Source organism: Eurosta solidaginis, chromosome 4 (genome assembly GCF_040869045.1).
Source record: "Eurosta solidaginis isolate ZX-2024a chromosome 4, ASM4086904v1, whole genome shotgun sequence".
In the NCBI taxonomy this organism is placed as follows: Eukaryota; Metazoa; Arthropoda; class Insecta; order Diptera; family Tephritidae; genus Eurosta; species Eurosta solidaginis.
The window spans coordinates 164,246,980-164,267,172 of record NC_090322.1 but is presented as its reverse complement, the minus strand read 5'-3'; the positions used below and the strand labels follow the sequence as shown (position 1 = coordinate 164,267,172).

Below are 20,193 nucleotides of genomic sequence, written 5' to 3'. Positions count from 1 at the left end.
TTCCACATACCGTGTTATCGATCTTTTCGAGCATACGCCCCATTGTACACTGAGGAATTGTGATATTTTTGCTTTTGTACCAATGCAAATAACTCTCTATTGGCTTTGTTTGGATTGGGACTTTTGCTCTTAGCTTTACTTTTACGTGCAATGCTTCGTTGTGTGTTTTTCTGTTTTTTTTTTCTCTTTGGCTTTTCTTTTTTGTTATTCTTCAACTATGGCTATGCACATCGTGCGGCTTCGCTTTTGATTTCCGTTTTATCAATTACGTGCTGAAAGAACTTGGGTAAGCTAAAAATCATTTCAAAGCGTTTGTAGTTTCGCTAACGGTAAGACGCGTTTTTGGCGTTCGGTGCCCAAATATTTACATTAACAAAAGAAATGAAAATATAAATAAATAATTTTTGTTTTTACATACAAAAGTTACGCGTAAATTGGTGTTTTATGGCGTAATGTAGCGCTGCCAGCGTTAAGTGCAGAATGCTATATAGTGCATTCAATTCTACAGTAAATTTGTGTGTATGTGGTGTAATAATTTTTTTTTAACATGTAATATAAAGTTATTGCTTGTCGTTTGCTTTTTTGTTTATGATACTAAATTTAAAATGAGGTTAAATGGTGTGAACTTGGAGAAAATTGAGAAATAAATTATAATAAAATATTGCCCGTTATCGAGTGTGAGTAATGACATAAAGCAGTTATCACTACTAAATAATATAATGAAATAATAATAAACAACTACAAAAAGACAAGCGAAAACAAATACTGTCAACGTCAATTAAAATCATGCATGTATTTATGTATGTCAATTGCTGATTACAGTGAATCGTAGAATGTTTTTTTATGTTGTTGGCTAAGTGAAAGTCGCTTATCCTAAATAGTTTTTCAAGACTAAACATAAAATAATTTAAAATAAATCAAAACAAAGAAAAATTGTGTTCGCCTAGTTAATATTTCAAAGAAGAAGAAGAACGAAACAAGTTTTACGTTATTTTTCAAAAGAAATTCTGAGCAACAACAATGAAATACATAAACAATTTCTTAAATAAAGCGTCACTTATTTAACCATTCATTGTTGAGTTCATTGTCTAAAGGTTGATATATTTTGTTTCAATTCCATAGCGTTTCCGTACATACTAAGTAACACACACAAATGCAACTACAGTGAAGCTCCGATTTAACAAAACCAAATGGGTCGCGGTACGCTAATGAATTTAAACTAGTTTGATTTACTGATCAGCAGTTAAAAGAATTCCGTTATCCAATTTTGACTGTATAGAAAGGTTTTGCGAACCTTATTAAATGAAGTAGTGAAGTCGCGAGCTATTTAAAGATTCAATTCATTCGTTTTATGAAGCCCGATTACACTAATGACTGCGACTACAAACCGCCATCTGTCAAATTATTTTTACAGATAATTTTCGGCGGTCGCCGTGGTATGCAGGTAGCGTGCTCCGTGCTACCACACCGAAGGTTCTGGGTTCAAGTCCCCGGCAAGACCGCATCATAAATTTTGAAACAAGTTTTTTCAAATGTCACTTTTGGGTTTGCATAGGCAGCTAGTTTTCCAGCTTTTCGCAATCCAATGGAAGCTCTTGCAAAGTCTGATAGGTAACATCTTGGCCCATTCTTCGGCGGGATGGTCTGTAAGATTTCAGAAGCAAGCGCCTTCCAGTGGTTGCATTTTCTGCTCAAATCTGTGCATGAACAAAGTAGAGCCGCAGCACAAAAAGGTGATAGCATTTCTTAGTCTCTGCTATGAGCTACGTCATATTTTGTGCGGAGCTAAAAGCAGAGAAAAAGATCGGAACTTTGTGCTATTTGTAATGGGGTGGAAGCAAATAAGTAAACTTAATGCTATGTCCTCTCTTGGGCATTGTTATGCAGTACCAGACCTGTAAAGAAAAAGTACCAGTACAAGTACAAGTATAAGTACCTCAGTACTTCGAAAAATTAGTACAAGTATATGTAAGTATCGAAGTATTTGTACTTGAATTGTTAAAGTACAAGTAAAGTACTTGTAAATACTTTGATAAATACTGAACGGTTTTGAAGCGGATCAACCAGCACCCTTACGATCACCTTACTTCGACAAAATGGTTAAAGAAGAGCTTTACAGGTATTTTAATGACACCTCAACCGATTTCAATATGTTTCAGAGGTATCCTCTTATGAAGGACCTATCACTCAAAATGAATACGCCCTTAGCTTCCTCCGACCCAGTATAGTGTTTATTTTCCTTAGCAGGCATTGTTTATAGTCCTAGAAGGCAATCAATGTCGGACTTTTCATTTGAAAAGCTAGTACTAATGAAGGCAAATACAAAAATACATTAATATTGTTAGCTGTTCTACAATTTATACTTATTTAATATGTTGTCTTACTTCCTGTTGCTTTCTAATATGATTTTTGGTCATATTTTGATTTTCCATTTATGAATCAAACTAATATATTTTATCAGAAAAAGTACTTTCTTGTACTTGCAACTATTTCGTAAGTATATCTGCTTGTACTTTCGGATTCGAAGTACAAGTACTGTAGTACTTATACTTTGTACTTAGACGTGAAGTACTTGAGTACTTGTACTTATTTGGTACTATTACAATTATGTACACAGTACTTTACAGGTCTGTGCAGTACTTTGTCTTTTCACTTGTTCGCTTATTCTACAGCTCTGCCTTCATGCTCGGAGCCGGAGCAATAGCAAAAAAACTCTAGACTAGCATAGCATTTTCAATTACTGGCCCCTTCATTTTTAACGTCTCACTTTCACTGCTGACTTCTTCTCAAATTTGAACTTAAAACCAAGAAAAAGGACCGTCAAAGGATGTAGTTTATATATTCGGATTACCCGCTGAAGTGATTGAGAAATTTAGGAGCAACTTCTGGATTTATGCTTTCAAACCGTCTAAATCAGCCTATATTTTTCCCCAAAAATTTTGCGTTTTTCGATTTTTGTGCTTCCAGCTTCGATAGCAAAAAAGATTTATATATGTTCTTCTTCTGGTTAGGAGGATTATACCGAAGATATTTCTGAAATTCGTGTCTTCTGAGCACTCAGATAAAATGGCATACATAAGAGGCTCAAGCTCTTCCAGCCGTGACGCTATGTCTCCTGAAATTTGTGCAAAATGTGCCTCCTGGTTTTCAGACTGTCATGTTGCCATCAGGGTGAAAGACATACTCTTCCACGCTGATTTCTTTCTGCTAAATAACCTCTCGCATCTACATTTGGATTAAATATTACATCTATTGTCGGATGTTCTTAGACCACGATCAGTCATTTTATTTTATTTGCTGGATCTTCAATTCATTCAAACTTGCCATACCCTCATTGTCCTTGAGGTCTCCGGGTTTTATATAACTGATACTCTTCTGGCACCAAATGTGCCAAATTTCCGGAATTCTATCTGGTTCCAGACTTTTCGTCGCTAGTCCCTAAAACCGCTGAAGAACGTTATGATATATCAAAAAAAGAAAGAAAAAAAAAAAACGTGGAGATGATCGGGCGCGTCTGTAAATAGTTCGATCATCGCAGGAATGCGGGTTCAAATCCCACTCCCGAGGGAAACGACTTTGAAGATATTTACAAAGTATAATCGTAACAGCTGTTACGCTGTCCGTCCTGCTTTCGAGTTGTTAAAATTGGTTTTTTTACTTGCAAAAAAAGCGTGAATGAAAATATGCAATCGCAATTTGCAACAATAACCAACTCAGCATAATAAAGAAAAAGGCTTTATTAACATTTCTGCGAACATGAGGAACATGCAGGTCCAGTGAGTTTGTGAGTTAAGCAAATAACCCATAAGGTGAAGTATGAATTTGTAGGATACAAAAGAGCAATATTGATTTGACGAGTAAGGGAAAAGTAAGGCAAATTATTCAAACTTATACCTGAAAGAGACTGATAAACAAACCTGCCGCTTTTGAGAACTGGACGATAAAGCTCCTGCTCGCATTCTCTGCCAATCCGTTCCAAGAAAGAGACGCTCAAACAGATCTACAGAAGGATTCCTCCTGGAAGACAAACACGTATTTTTATTCCTTTGCCTGGATCTATAATGACTTCCTAAACCAATTATAAAACTTTCAAATTAGCGAATAATTATACATGAATAAGAAAAATCCATGGGGACTACGTATTCATTCAGCAATACCCTAGACTTCAACGTGAGGCTACTACGATGATATGAATAGTGCTAGTGTTCGCTAATAGCGAAGATTTTACACTAAGGGTCTGATTATATATGACGCCGTGACACTTTGCGTCGCAATCACTCCCATTCACAGTCACTACTATATAATACCAAAGGCATTCAAGTTTACTGTTACTCACTATAGTGAATGAATGCTCTTACATAATAGAAAAATTGGTTCTCCCTTAAAGTATAAACTCTCAAAAGATTTATATTTTATATATGATGCATTTTTGATTTAGATATTGCTATGGTGGACATGGTGTGATGTTAGCGTGCTCCGCCATCCACACCGAAAATCCTGGGTTCAAGCCCGGGCAAAGCAACATCAAAGTTTAAGAAACAAGTTTTTTCAATTAGAATAAAATTTTTCTAAGCGGGGTCGCCCCTCGGCAGTGTTTGGCAAGCACTCCGAGTGTATTTCTGCCATAAAAAGCTCTCAGTGAAAACTCGTCTGCCTTGCAGATGCCGTTCGGAGTCGGCATAAAAGAAGTAGGCCCGTCCCGCCAATTTGTAAGAAAAAATAAAGAGGAGCACGACGCAAATTCGAAGAGAAGCTCGGCCTAAAATCTCTTCGAAGGTTATCGCGCCTTACATTTTTATATTTTATTTAAAATATTGCAATACGGAATTTAAATTTTAGTAATGTTTGCTATATTGACGTTTCACTGTACCCGTATAAGTTTGATGAGCTTTTGAATTGCCTGCCGTATTCATAGATTGTATGTCCGTAGTATATGTATATAAATAAAAGAAAAGTTGAGGTGAAACGGCAGCCGAGTTTGGAACAACAACAATGTGACGCTTAGTACACAGTTGATAAAAAATATACTTTTTATACACAATGCCAAATTATATTGAAGGCAAAAATAAACACATACCTACAATATTGATAAAATAATCAGCTGATATTGAAATGAAGCCAAATCATTTATGGGCATACATACATACATAAGAACATAACGAAATATTTAAACAAATTAGTCCTAAAAATAATAATACATTTTTATTTTTATACGTACAATAATATTTTTTTTGTCTTCATTTTTATAAAGTGAAGTGCGATATTTGATAAAAACAGTGCCTGAGTATATAAAGAAATGAAAAAAAGACAAATGGAGAAGAAGCAGCAGGTACAAAAATTTGCATTAAAAATCCCTCATACACTCATACAATTTTCGTAGAAACCCTAAAATAATTGGGTTGGTTGACGTCAGCCACATTGTCGCGACAATTTATATACATATTTATGCATACACTTATGTTTATATGTACATATTTACATTAATAATATATTTGTATGTACGTACACATATGTATGTATACAGCTTTATTTATCAACATTCGTATTGCGCATAAAGAAACGTTTTGCAAATTATTTTTGAAAAGTGAAAAAAAAACTATATAATAAATACAACATTTATCAGAAAAAGCGTGTAAAGCGTGTCAACATCATATGTAAACAATAACAAAAAGTGTGCAATTGAGTACATACAATTTCACAGGGACTGGGAATTGAAATTTCTTACATTGTATAGCATTTTTTTGTGAAATACTTCAACTTTGGGCGGCTGGATAGAGCGAAAGAAATTAAAAATAGGTAAGTATTGTGAAATATGTAGTATTTGGATATATATGTATATATGTATGTATGTGAAGGCATTAGAGTGTGTCAAAGTAAAGTTTACCAAACATCGCCCAATACGAGATCTTGTTGTTGCTTTTAGTACACGAGGGATCGGATTTTTTTAACCTTCCGTTATAAACAGTGTTGACATTTTGGTGCCTTTGGAGCCAGATCCAGCACTTTTTTTTTTGCGGTTAGGTCCAAAAATTCCGGTTTAGCCCCTAGCTCTTTAAAATGTTTGTCCCATTTTGGCTCCAAATCTATTTCGGCAATACGTATTGTTAAAATTGTAATGTGTTTTATGTGTGTCGAAATTTTATTTTATTTGTTTCGTTATGTATGATGTGGCAACTCGGTACCCTACTGATAACAAAAACTTTAATCGATAAACTGTGTCATGGGGTTATTTTATATATTTGGTTTCCAGCTTGTGCAACAGCATAGTGTCACCTTCTAAGGGTTGCGACCATTTAACTTCAGATTATAATAAATTTTTGTCTCCCGTACCTTATTTTCATACCTTTGAAGAATATATTCGAATTAAAAAATAAGATAAATGTATAGACGAATTCATTGAAAGAAAGATACCATATATATGTCAAAGGTTTTCATATTTCACAAATTAAAAAAAAAAACAAGTAAAAACGGGACTGTCTTGCTGTGCCGAAGACTTCATACCTTTCATGAATGGGGCTGAACAATAATCTTATCCCGCTCGTAATCTCCGAATAATCGGATGTATAAGATAAGAAGTATATAGTGAACAGATCTACATACCTTAACGATTTTTAAGATAAATATAAAATAAAGAATAGGTAGGTAATCTGTGTGAGGATGCAAAGTTTCAGGTTTTTTGTGGTCTGCGTGTAAAAACTATGACTACGAATCACGTATTTCAACAATAAATGACATAAACGTAACTATTTGATGAAATTTGATGAATTTTGAAGCTTCTAGCCGTCAAAAGGGGGCAAAAATTAGAGTTTATATGGGGTATATAATATATATACCACCGATCTCTATGATTTTTTCAGACAACAATATATGCTATTACGTAAGCATATGGTGAAATTTGAAGCGTCTAGCTGTTAAAAAGGGGCAGAAATTGCGCACAGTTTCTTATCTGAACAATCGGTTGTATGAGATATATACTATATATACCACCGGTATCTATGATTTTCTCAGACATCAATATATGCTATACACGTAAGCATTTGGTGAAATTTGAACCTTATAGCTGTTAAAATGAGGCCGAAATCGCAAAAAAATATATATATACTATATATATATACTATATATACCATCATATATATATTATATATATCACCGATCTCTATGATTTTTTGACACAACAATACATACTACATACGTAAGCAATCGGTGAAATTTGAAGCTTATAGCTGTTAAAATGGGGTAGAAATTGCGAAAAGTTTCTTATCTGAACAATCGGTTGTATGAGATATATACTATATATACAACCGATATCTATGATTTTTTCAGACAACAATATATGCTATATACGTAAGCAATCGGTGAAATTTGAAGCTTATAGCTGTTAAAATGGGGTAGAAATTGCGAAAAGTTTCTTATCTGAACAATCGGTTGTGGGGGATATATACTATATATACGACCGATCTCTATGATTTTTTCAGACAACAATATATGCTATATTCGTAAGTATTCTGTGAAATTTGAAGCTTCTAGCTGTTAAAATGGGGCTAAAATTTGCGAAAATATATATATATATATATATACTATATATATATACTATATATACCACCATATATATACTATATATACCACCGATCTTTATAATTTTTCAGACAACAATATATGCTATATACGTAAGCATTCGTTGAAATTTGAAGCCTCTAGCTCTTAAAATAGGGCAGTAATTACGAAAAGTTCCTTATCTGAACAATCGGTTGTGGGGGATATATACTATATATACGACCGATCTCATCAATTTTTTCAGGCAACAATACGTACAATATACGAAAGTATATGGTGAAGTTTGAAGCTTCAATCTGTTAAATTGGGTAAGATATTACAAAAATCCTCTTTTTCTGAAAAATCGGTTGTATGGAGGATATATGCTATAGTGGTCCGATCCGGTCGGTTCCGACAAATGTCTAATCGGACACCCAAATACACCCGCTCACCAAATTTTATCAAGATATCTCAAAAATTGAGGGACTAGTTTGCATACAAACAGACAGACGGACAGACGGACAGACGGACATGGCTAAATCAACTCAGCTCTTCAACCTGATTATTTCGGTATACTTAATGGTGGGTCTATCTATTTTCCTTTAAGGACTTTCAATTTTCGGTTTCGTGACGAAATTAATATACCATTTCATTTTCATGAAAGGTATAAAAACAAGTATAGTTCTGATGAAATAACGAGATTACAAATGCAGTGGAAAATTTATATCTCCAAAATTGGATAAATGTGACATTAATAGCGTTTTCTTTTCTAAAATAAATTGTTGCCTAAGTAAATGGTAAAGCCTTAATAGAGTTACTCCTACCCCAGAAAATTTTCAACATTTACAGTGCATACAAAGAACATTTCAACTCATCATATTCACTCATATTAACAGAGTATATGTGGAACTTAAGAGCGAATTGAGAGTTTCACAGAGTTGCACTGCCACACCGCCATTTTATACAGGGTAAAAATATAACGCTTTAGCGTTGCGAGAAGGCAACAATTTTCACAAACGAACGAAATACCCCGTTAAGGCGTTGCCTGGTTTTAGGATAGAACAACAACCCTTGCGCGGCGTACAAAAATCGTAACACTTTAGCCAGAAAAGAAAACGCTATAAGTTTTTGGTTTGATGTTAAACAGTATAATTCCAAAAGTTTGTTGATTTTGTGCTACCACTAAGTAATGCTTAAGTTGTAAGAACGTTCTCAAACCTGAGTTGGATTAAAAGCAGGCATGCTTAACCAACGAAACGATATCATTTCGTTACGATAATCAACGTTAATAAACGAAACGAAGTCATTTCGTTTCGTTTATTAACGTTAAGATCGTCAAATTAACGAAATGATTTCGTTTCGTTTTCTGCCATATCAAAACGAAATCAAATCGTTTATGTTGATTATTAATTTCAAACTATGCTGGCAAAGCTGATTGATGGCGGAGTCATTAAAGGTGAAAGCATTAGCCAAGCTGATTGCAACTTTTCTCATGAATTTTGACAGTACAAACATTTCTCAGAGTATTTTTGACATTACCACCAACGAATTACACAAACAAATTACATAGAGTTTGTGTGTGTATGTGCGCTCGTTGTTGACACCTTACGGCTTCACCATGGCTATAGCATTGCCAGCACAATTCAAACATAAAGTATCACGTTTTTGTTAACGTTTTTAACGTAAACGAAAGCTTTTCGTTTCGGTTAAAAACGAGATACAATTTATCTTGATAATTTCTTTATCGATAATATTTCGAAGTGTTTCAACGGAAACGGTGGAAATTTTTTGATAAACGATTAGCTTAACGTTAAGGTGCATCCCTGATTAAAAGCAAACACAGAAACAAAATGAGTTTAGTTATGTTGAATTCGCTTCTGACAATAAGAATGAATGGTCTTAAATGGCTGAATAAATGCTGTCATGACTTTGAAATAAATAGTGAACACAAAAAATTTTTATGAGTGTAGCAAAAATAATTATTCATCTTCTGAGGGCGAAATCATAGATTTTGAAGTCTAAGGCCCTTCAAATATATCTCGTCCCAACATAAACTTGAATATCGCACACGTGTATTTTAATGGTGATTCGTACACTCCTAGGACGTTAAAAGTTTAATAAAAAAATTGGAAAAAATAAATAAATTTTCATCGGCCAACATTTTGGCAAGTCGTATTTTTGGCGAGTCTATAGCCACGCTGTCAATCTTTTGACATCAAATGACAATGGTGTCAGTTTTAGGCAGTTTTAATCTCAGCCCTTCTGACATAATGAGAATCAAGTATTACTCATACGCCCCGTTGTGCTAAAAAAGTATTAAAAATATGTCTCGGAAACCTTCTTAACTCTCAGATCATACATATGGAGCGAAGAAAATTAAAACTGTGTGTTTGTTGTTGTAGGGATAAGGACACTCCCCAAAGGCTTTGGGGATTGTTATCGATGTTGATGGTTCTTTGCCGGATATAGATCCGCTACGTTCCGGTAACAAGCACCATTAAAAGACTATCCCGACAATCTCGGGAACGATTTGGTATGACCACATGAGACCTTCTAGGTCATACCGCCCTCCAACACCCTATATCCATGAGGAAATTTGGGTCGCCAGAGCCTCGGCTGCTAAAGAAACAGGATTCGCCACGGGAAAGTGAGGTTGACAATTGGGTTGAAGTATCTATTACTAACGGCACCCTTATTCGGCAATAGAGAAACAGCCTTGGGTAATATATGTGGAAAAAACTTGATCTACCTTGGTGTTCCAATTGGTGTCAGCTTTCGCGAAGCAGGGATTAGTGATTTAATTTTCTATGTGATATATTATATCATATGATATACATATAACCATTTGTTTTAGATCAGAGATCACCCTGGGCATGAATTAAATGGGTGCGCATTGAAATAGTTGGTTCTTTCGCTATAAACCATTAGTTATCTGAGAAACTAACATCTTAAAAATTTAGATTCTAGTTCAGTTACATTCATGAGCTCTGGAACCGAAGATAGGCGCATCCAGACTTGTTTATTCAAATATAAAGAGTCATTAGCGTAGGTTTGTCGATTGACGACTTCTAAGTATAGTTGGCGTTTTTCCGACTATTAGCTCCTGAAATGAAAAAGGGGATACTTTAATTTAAATATACTAGATTACATGTTCAGCTGAAAGTAGCCGAAAGGGATGCTTCAAACCTACACAGCTGATAAGCCGGGAATAGCTTTTATGTTATTATTGTATGTTCTAAAACCTTTTTTAATACGGATTCCTATTTAATGTTGAATGGATCCGGCACTTCGGGATGTTCATGCCTGGTCATCTGGAATCGGGTTAAACGCCAACGCGGAAAAACCGATCTGGTATTATTTACTATGACATGTAATAATTGGAATATTTGGATAAATGGACAGCCTAAGCTGAGAGGAGTAACCTTATAAGAAAAATATAGCAAAAGGTATCTAGAAGTTATATTAGATATTAAGTTGTCATGGAAAGTCCATGTGGAAGATAGTGCGAAGAAAGCCTACGCGGCACTGTATACATGCAAGAGGACGCTAGTATGCAAGCGGGGTCTATCACCCAAACTCTCTCATTGGGTATTTACGGCATTTGTTAAACTAATACTTTACTGTAGGGACTTTGTTTGGTGGACAGCCACACAAAAAAGTACGTATACCAAACAACTTGAGTGAGTATGCAGAGTATCAATGATTAACATACCGGGAGCCATAAATACTACCCCGACAGCAGCATTGCACGCCATTCTACACATCCCGTCTGCAAACCTGACGGCCAAAAACATGGCGTTTGCAACTGCAACAAGGCTAAAGGCCTCGGCCAGCTGATTGCAGGCCATATGGCCATAGCAGTATACTTAGCGGAGGATCGGTGCAGAAATGGCAGAACATACTATACATTGCATACCGATAGTTTCAAATTAATGTGAGGAGTTGGGTCTGCTGTTTACTGTGTCGATCCAGAAATAAGTAGATCCTACAGGCTGCAAAATTGCTGCAGCGCCTTTCAGGCGGAAATTATAGCCGTGAATAAAGCAGCAGAAATTCTGGAGGAAGCGTGCTTAAGCTGCAGTCAGGCGGCGATTAGGGCAATAATCGCACACAGTACTTCATCAATAAGTGTTTGAATGCAAAGAAGCACTGGAAAAACTTCGCTCAGGCCGTACCATACATCTATACTGGATTCCCGATTATAAAGAGATAGAAGGTAACGAAAAATCCGATGAGTCGGCAAAGAAGGGTGCAACACTCGCTAAAACGACAATAGAAGTCCCAATCCGTTTGGGAGAAATTAAAATGAGACAGGGGCTGCATATGATCCATCAAACAGGAAAGGCATGGACAAAAGCGTGGGGCTGCAATATATCTAAGATGATGTGCAACGCCGATGATATTAGACTCACAAAGTGACTCATATCTCGGAAGAGAAAATACTTAAGGCTAACGATGACCATATTAACTGGACACTGCATTCTGGCACATGGTTATAAGTTAGGCTTCGTCAGTAAATGCAGGTGTAGGAACTGCGAATTGCAGAAACGATTGAGTACGTTTTGTGCTCGTGCCTTGCGATCGCCAGTTATTATGGGCAACAGAGTTGTCAGATATCGAAGCAGCAACTAAGCTAAGTAGGTCCTAGAAAACTTCTAGTATTTGCCAAGAGGAGGGAGTTATTATATAACATAAGTCCTGGTACCTGATTGGGGCTATTCCGTTTCGTCGTTAAACAACTTCTGGTAACACTCTGGACACATTCAGTCTATGTGTGGTATTTATTGACCGGCCAGTTCTACCGAAACTAACCTCTCTTTAATTTTTCATCTTGCAGGTGATTATGAAAAAAACCTCAACATAGCTGAAGTTTAAAAGAAGCACCGAGCCAAAGCAACAAAAAATAAACGCGTACTATGTACAAATTGCAATATCAACCAGCGCATAAACAACAAAACACAAATAAATTAATTAAACGTCCAAAGCAACAACAACACCAAAAATACGAACCACCACCTCAAACAAAGCTCAATTTACACACAGCCACAACCAAAACTACTGCAAAGCTTACTGGCAAACTTGCAAAAATATTTAGATCAAGTAACACAAAGTTGGATAAACGCTACTTTGGCTATATTTCTTATCAGCGACAATTGCTAGCGAATCGCAATTTATTTAACTCCAACAAACACTTCCTGCAAAGCGAACGTGCCCATTTGATGATCAATAATTGCGATTTGAAAATTTTTATCGATCATACATAGCGAAGGAGAAGTAGCGCAAGTGCGACGCGCTCGAACAGTAGAAGTGGAAGCACGAAACGGCAGTAATAGCGCAGAGCTTTTGAAGTAACGACAAAAGTAACAGCTGTTGTGGCAGCGATACAGGAACGAATAATAGCAAATAACATATAAAATATACACAAGTTTTGCAATGCCAACGACCTCTCATTGATTAACGCTTAAACGAAAAGAGAACAATTCGAATTGTTTTCCTAGAAAACAATATAAAATTCAAAAGTAAACTGAAACAGAAGAACATTTTTTATATCTTTTTTACGATCGCAGATATCACAATTGAAACGAAGTGGCAACGAAACAAAAACGCAGCGGCATGAATGTCGATAGCCCAATTTTTGTGCCGCGCAATAATGCGCCAATGACCGCAGCATCAGCCGTGATCAAGGCCGTTGTTAGCGTTGTGGAGCAGCCGAAAAAATCTAAGGCAGCGCAGCACAATGCTACACCCTGTATTGCAAAGGGTATAGACAACGGCAACAACAATAACAATGGCAAGAAGAACAACAACAACGCTGTCGCTGGTTACTGGCCTTTCTTTGGCAATGCGAATACATGTTGTGCTAACGGCATGAACAATAATAACAACAACAGCAGCTATTTACAATATTGCCAACAACAGCAACAAAAACAATACATGCAACATCTCTTCCAACGGCAAAGAACTTTTCCAAGCTTTCACAATCAATGGACCAGCAAAACAGCTACAAATATTGGTTTGAACTATGGCGGCCAAAGGCATCAGCAGCAGCGTCAACAACAACAATTACTACAACAACTACAAAATAAGCAAATAACAGCTGCAATGGCAAGTGTAACGGCTTTAACTACGCAAATGAGTCAGCATAGGCGAACGAAGCCGAAAGCGGAACAGCAGGTAGTGAAACAACAACAACAGCAACCGCAAGAGAAACAAAACGCAGATTTTTTAGAACAAAAACTGACCGAACAGCAATTACCAAAAAAGCAATTACAAGAAAAACAAATTGATAATAAAAATCTGTCCAAATCGAATGAAATAGTTGATAGTAATTCACTTTCATCAGATGTAATATCGTCGATGGATAAGAAAGCAATAACAACATCAATTTTGCCAAAATCGATGGCCGAGATTGTGAGCAACGAATGCGCAAATAGCAACGAATTATGCAGTGACGCAAACACTAGCGACAGCAATAACAACCACAATTTTGAATGTGAATATGACAACAACGACAAAAACAATAAGATCATCTCCACTCCATGCGGGGATGGTGATGTTAATATGACAACACCGTCGCTGATAAATAGTGCAGCCGTTGTGACATTGCAGCATCAATCAACCGCACAATTAGCTGATAAAGCGGAAGTGCAAACAAAGAAAAGTAAGTTTTGACCTCAGTTGATTTTGTTTTGAAAAATTAGTTATTTATATATTTTTGCATATTTATATGTTAAATATTGTATAGAATGCACATTAGGGTGGACAAAAATAAATGGAAGTTTGTTTTCCTGAAATGAGCCACACAAAAACTTATGCCTATCTACCTTAACACCTTTTTCAGTTTTAGTTCAGAAAGGTCAAATTGAAGCTCACAAAGTTACAATTAGGGTTCAGAACTTTCAATTGAAATTCAGAAAATTACAACTGAAGTTTACAAAACTACAATTGTAGTTCAGAAAATTACAATTGAAGTTCAGAATTTTCAATTGAGCTTCAATTGTATGTAATATTCCGAGCTTTAACTGAAAATTCTAAACTTCACTTGTAACTTTCTGAAATTCAATTTTAGTTTTCTGAACTTAAATTGAAAATTCTGAACTTCAATTGTAACTTTCTGAACTAAAACTGGAAAAGGTATAGTTCCTGAAACGGTTGGCATGATCACGAAATAAAGAAATCAATACCGAAATGGTCTTGAAATACAGTTCCTGAATAATTATAAACAGTGAGCAGTTGTTTTTGAAATAGCCCTAAATTGATCGCGAAATGGGCGTGAATTTATTCAAAAATCGTCCCAAAATGATCTAAACATGATTGTGAATTAGTCCCGCTCCGATCTAGAAAATAATATCGATAACGCCCTTAAGTGATCGGCGAATAGTCCTGTAATAGTGTGGAAATAATCCCAAAATAATTACAATACGACACCAAAAACAATGTGGAAATTATGCCGAAATAATCCTGAAGCTATCACAAAATCGTTGCGAAAGGATTCTGAAGTAATCCAGAGGTTATCCCATAAAGGACCCCGAAAATTATTGCAAACTGATCCCTAAATGTTACGACAACAACCCTAAATAGTCATCAACCTAAAAATTGTTGGTTAAATACGAGGCACCAAACCTTCTGCTTAATATTCACTAATTTGTTTATTATTTTACGCATTACCTATTACTGCGAACATGTTTCGTGGGTGCTGAATTTCCTCATCTTTCTTTTTCGAGTTATCTCAAAAACCTGTTTTGACTTTTAGTATTTTTACTACTATTTTTGGCTTTTATAAAAAGTCAATTATTAACGGTTATTTGTGATTTTTATAATAAAAATCATCTTTTAAAAATTATCTTTTTACTATTTTCAAAAAATAGAGAAATTCCTTACGGCTTCTTGATTTGAAATTTGAAAAATAGCTTTTAAAAACGTTTCCTTACACGGTTTACACGGTTTTGGTCATACAACAAGTCACACTAGTCTCTTCTTGCCTAACAAAATGACCCTTTGTCTCAGCTCCCATAAGCGGGCTCCGATTGGAATATATTCTTGTTGTTTTCCATTCGCATAATGTGCCCTTGCCAAGGCTGTGTTCGAACTCACTGACTTTGTGGATGTCTGCATAAAGCTCGTGCATTCTAGAACTCAAATAAGTGCTGTCAGCGCCCATGCTTTTGCACCTTATATCACGATAAGTACGATGAAGGACTTGTAGAGCATGATTTTTGTTCGCCGAAGGAGGATTTTAATTTTCAATTACCCTGTTTTAACGAGATGGTGGATGGAAGGTTCAACTGATATGAAGCCACACTGATAAGGTACATCGAGCCGATATGCGGTATCAACTTTCTTAGATGCCGCCATTTTTGACGATGTTTGCAGTATCTTCTTTCTTGTGGACTGTTATGTGGACACGCGTCTTACCCACTCTTCGCCGCCGCATTTGAATGTATGTGCAGGTAATCCTCTCCTACCGTACCTTTGTTTTTTTTTTCTATCTGTACACTGCCATTTTTATCCAGTCAGAGTCTCCGTACGTATTGTTATACACAGCTGTACATCTACACAGGGTATTATAACTTTGATTGGATAACGGGTAGTTGTACAGGTAAAAAGGAATCGAGATAGATATAGACTTCCATATATCAAAATCCTCAGTATCGAAAAAAAATTTGATTGAGCCATGTCCGTTCGTCCGTCCGTCTGCCGTTAACACGATAACTTAAGTAAATATTGAGATATCTTCACCAAATTTGGTACACGAGCTTATCTGGACCCAGAATAGATTGGCGTTGAAAATGAGCGAAATCGGATGATAACCACGCCGACTTTTTATATATATAACCTGATTATTTAGTAAATAATACACCTAGAATGTAGATATTTGACGTGTGGACTGACATTGAGGCTCTTGATAACAATTTGACATTTTTTTTAAAATGGGCGTGGCACCGCCCACTTGAAAATTTTCTTCTAAATGAAAAAACTTGTTTCCAAAACTTTGATGTTGCCCGGGGCGTGAACCCAGGATCATCGGTGGGGTAGGCGGAGCACGCTACCATCACACCCCGGCGACCGCTGTCCTGTTAGTATGTCCATCGTGATCCTTAAGTTTTCTCTACAGAGATATGAACTAATTTGTGAGTCTAATATAGTGGGATTTTCAAACAATCTTAGAAATTTTGCAGCCCTGCGCTTCTATCTACGGCCTTCCACCCTGATGGATCATATGCAACTTCTGTCTCCTTACGGTTTCCCCTAAACGGATTGAGAAGTCTAGCGTCGATTCAGTGAGTGCTGCACCCTCTTTTGCCAACTCATCGACCTTGTTGTTACCTTCTATCCCCTCACTTATCTCTATGGAGACTTAAGAAATTGAAATTAAGGTTTTTATTTTCTAACACCCAAATATGGCGAAATAGTTAAGATGTTTTGCTCGGGGGTTCTAGTTCAGATTATGTTTTGAAGATTCAATATATAAAAATATTAGCTTTAACCACTGTGCCACACCCCTTAGCCGGTTCAGCGGATATCTTAACCCGCATCGGTACAACTGAACCGGATGAAGATGGCTGTAGGGATTTCGGAATTCCGTTAGCCACCTGTGGTTCGATCCCGCATAGATGGGCTTCGAGTGTGACATCCCCTCACGACCAAGGGCGCGAGCCTGGGTTCCAGTGACGCCAGCGGACCCCGCTGATATCCTGGAACTGCTCCAGGAGTACAACCCGGGTCTACCGACCCAAAACTGGAAGGTGGTTAACGTGGAGAAGACTGAACGGGCCACGATGCAGATAATCCTGCTGCTCGACAGCGCAAGCGCCGAAGCGTTGAAAAGGCAGGATTTCAGGTTAAGCTACGGCTTCAAAAATATAAGCCTTAAGGTTTATAAGGCTGACGTCGAAGCCTTGGTAAACCTTCCATCTCGTACGGAGGTGGCTGAACTCAAAGAGGTCCTTGACATAACACTGGTCACAGACTCTTTCAGTGACCTTATCGTTTCATGGAGGGTTCTAAAGGAGCACTGCTTTTCTGACCATAGATATATAAGTTTTTCTATATGGCAGGCGCACGCAAGTCCTAAGTATATACAAAATATTAGAAGAACTAACTGGGGCTACTATAAGAAGATTGTAGGTAAAAAGCTATCTGAGGAGGTAGGAGTCCCAGAAAGCGAGGAGGAGCTGGACGTGTTTGTAAACAATTTCAGTCAAAATTGCAGGAATGCTTTAGATAGGGCTTGCTCGGCTAAAAAGGTTTTGGAAACTCACAAACCACCATGGTGGTCGTCTGATCTTGATAAACTTAGAAAGTCATGTAGGGCGGCCTTCAATAAAGCAAAGCATGATGGACATGAATCCTCATGGGCTGCTTATAAAGCGAAGAGAAATATATATAAAAAAGCAATCCGGAATGGAAAGCGATCCTCCTGGAGGGATTTCTGCGGCAGGATTGAATCCGCATCCGCGGCCTCCCGGTTAAGGAAGGTGCTATCGAAATCTCCAACTCAGCTAAGTTACGTCCAAAAGCCGGATGGGCACTGGACGGACTCCAGCGCTGAAACCATAAACCTGCTAATGGATACGCACTTCCTAGCAGGAACGGGCGTGTCTTCAAGTATTGTCAGCGGAGGGTCACCTAATGATCAGCTGATAAGCGAACTCACAGATGATAAAAGGATAGATTGGGCTTTACAGACCTTCAAGCCCTACAAATCGCCGGGGCCGGATGGAATTTTTCCGGCTCAGCTCAGTATACTGCCGAACTTATATGGCTCTGGAATAAAGGGATGTTTATAGGTTGTCTTAGGCTAAATTACGTACCAGTATCGTGGAGGGAAGTCAATGGGGTCTTTATCCCCAAGGCAGGGAAACCCTCCCACTCTAAACCAATTGATTATAGGCCTATAAGCTTATCTTCTTTTCTGCTTAAAGCGCTTGAAAGACTTCTAGAGGACCACATCAGGAGGAGGATTGAGCCGTCGCTTCTTTCGCAAGCACAGCATGCCTATACTAAGGGCAGGACAACTGACACGGCCTTGCACTCACTGGTATCCGCTATCGAAAGGTCACTAGACCTCAAAGAATACACATTGGTGGCATTTCTAGATATAGCGGGTGCTTTCAACAACGTTCTCCCTGAGTCCATCACCTCGGCGCTGACCGATCTGGGGGTGGATGCGTGCCTGGTGGAGTTTATATACAATCTGCTTACGCGTAGGCAGATTAGAACTGAGCTAGGTGGATGCGTGATCCGCAGACCGGTCAGCAGAGACACTCCGCAGGGAGGTGTTCTCTCTCCGCTACTTTGGGTGGTTACCGTCAACCAACTACTCCGCCTAATGGAATCGGAAGGTCACCAAGTGATCGCGTATGCAGATGACATCTGCGTCACCATGCGGGGGAAATTTCCGCAAACTCTTTGCAACCTAATGGAAGGGGCACTATCCAAAATCTCGCACTGGGCCACAGCCACAGGCTTGGAAGTCAACCCGGACAAAACCGAGCTTGTCCTCTTCACGAGGAGGTATAAGGTGCCAAATCTAACACCGCCAAGAATTGGGGGTACGTTTTTAGCGTTTAGCGATCGAGTCAAGTATTTGGGAATAATTCTGGATAGGAAGCTATTATGGAGTGACCATATAGTGGAGCGATGCAAGCAGGCAGCAGCAGCGCTGTTCACCTGCAAGAGGGCAATTGGCACCTCCTGGGGATTCTCCCCCAAGGTGACATGCTGGATTTATACAGCCATTGTGCGCCCGATTCTTCTTTATGGTGCCTTGGCCTGGTGGCCTGCACTAGCTAAAACTACCTATCTTAAGACGCTCCAAAAGGTGCAACGGAGTTCGGAGCTCTGCATCACCGGGGCTCTCGGCTCCACTCCTTCTGAAGCACTCAACACAATGCTATACCTTCCACCTCTTGACCTGGTGGCGAAGGAAATAGCGGTCATCGCCGCTCTACGCATAAGGGAAACAGGTCTCTGGTCAAATGGATCTAGTGGACACGCGACAATCCTGAGCACGAGCGCCCCAGTCCCAATACCGGCGCGCACTGACTACTGCACGCCAAATAACGTCTTCGTTAAATATTATAGTATATATATACCATCGCGACAGGACTGGAATACCAGGCAACATACGGTACCGGGTGCCATCAACATATTCACGGATGGTTCTAAGCTTGACGGGAAGGTGGGAGCAGGCCTTTTTTCGCCGGATCTGGGTCTAGAGGTCTTTTTTCGCCTACCAGATCACTGTAGTGTTTACCAAGCGGAAATGCTGGCAATACACAAGGCTGTGAACCATCTCGGGTCTATGCCTAAGGATGGTAAACGGGTGTTTATTTTCTCTGACAGCCAGGCCGCATTAAAGGCCCTGGACTCATTCGTCGACAACGCAAAGTCGGTCACTGAATGCCGCAGATCTCTTAACGAGATGGCTCAGCACTTCAGTATCAGACTTATATGGGTACCTGGGCACAGGGATATTGAAGGCAATTGCAGAGCAGACGAGCTGGCCAGAAGAGGCACCACCGACCATATCCTTCCGGGAAATGATTCGGTAGGCATACCCATGGCCACTTTCAGGCTTCGTGTGAGCACAAGCACTTTAAGAATCGCAAATGGACTATAGTCAGCCATATCTTCGTGTGAGACATCCAGGCAAAC

General features: G+C 38.2%; 1 protein-coding gene across 5 annotated transcripts in view; it reads left to right on the top strand.

The window, feature by feature from the left end:
• Positions 1-323: 323 nt before the first annotated feature.
• The window catches only part of prage, a 286,738-nt gene continuing 266,868 nt past the window's right edge, over positions 324-20,193 (top strand). Inside the window, exons 1-4 of one of the 5 annotated variants that reach the window (XM_067783648.1) lie at positions 324-515; positions 5,252-5,329; positions 5,525-5,796; positions 12,371-14,194. In XM_067783648.1, coding sequence (XP_067639749.1) covers positions 13,147-14,194 — 1,048 coding nt within the window. In that variant the 5' untranslated portion in view covers positions 324-515; positions 5,252-5,329; positions 5,525-5,796; positions 12,371-13,146. Of the gene's footprint in view, positions 678-5,251; positions 5,330-5,524; positions 5,797-12,370; positions 14,195-20,193 lie in introns of all 5 variants that reach the window. The other 4 variants (XM_067783645.1, XM_067783643.1, XM_067783647.1 and 1 more) reach the window with 4 other exon arrangements.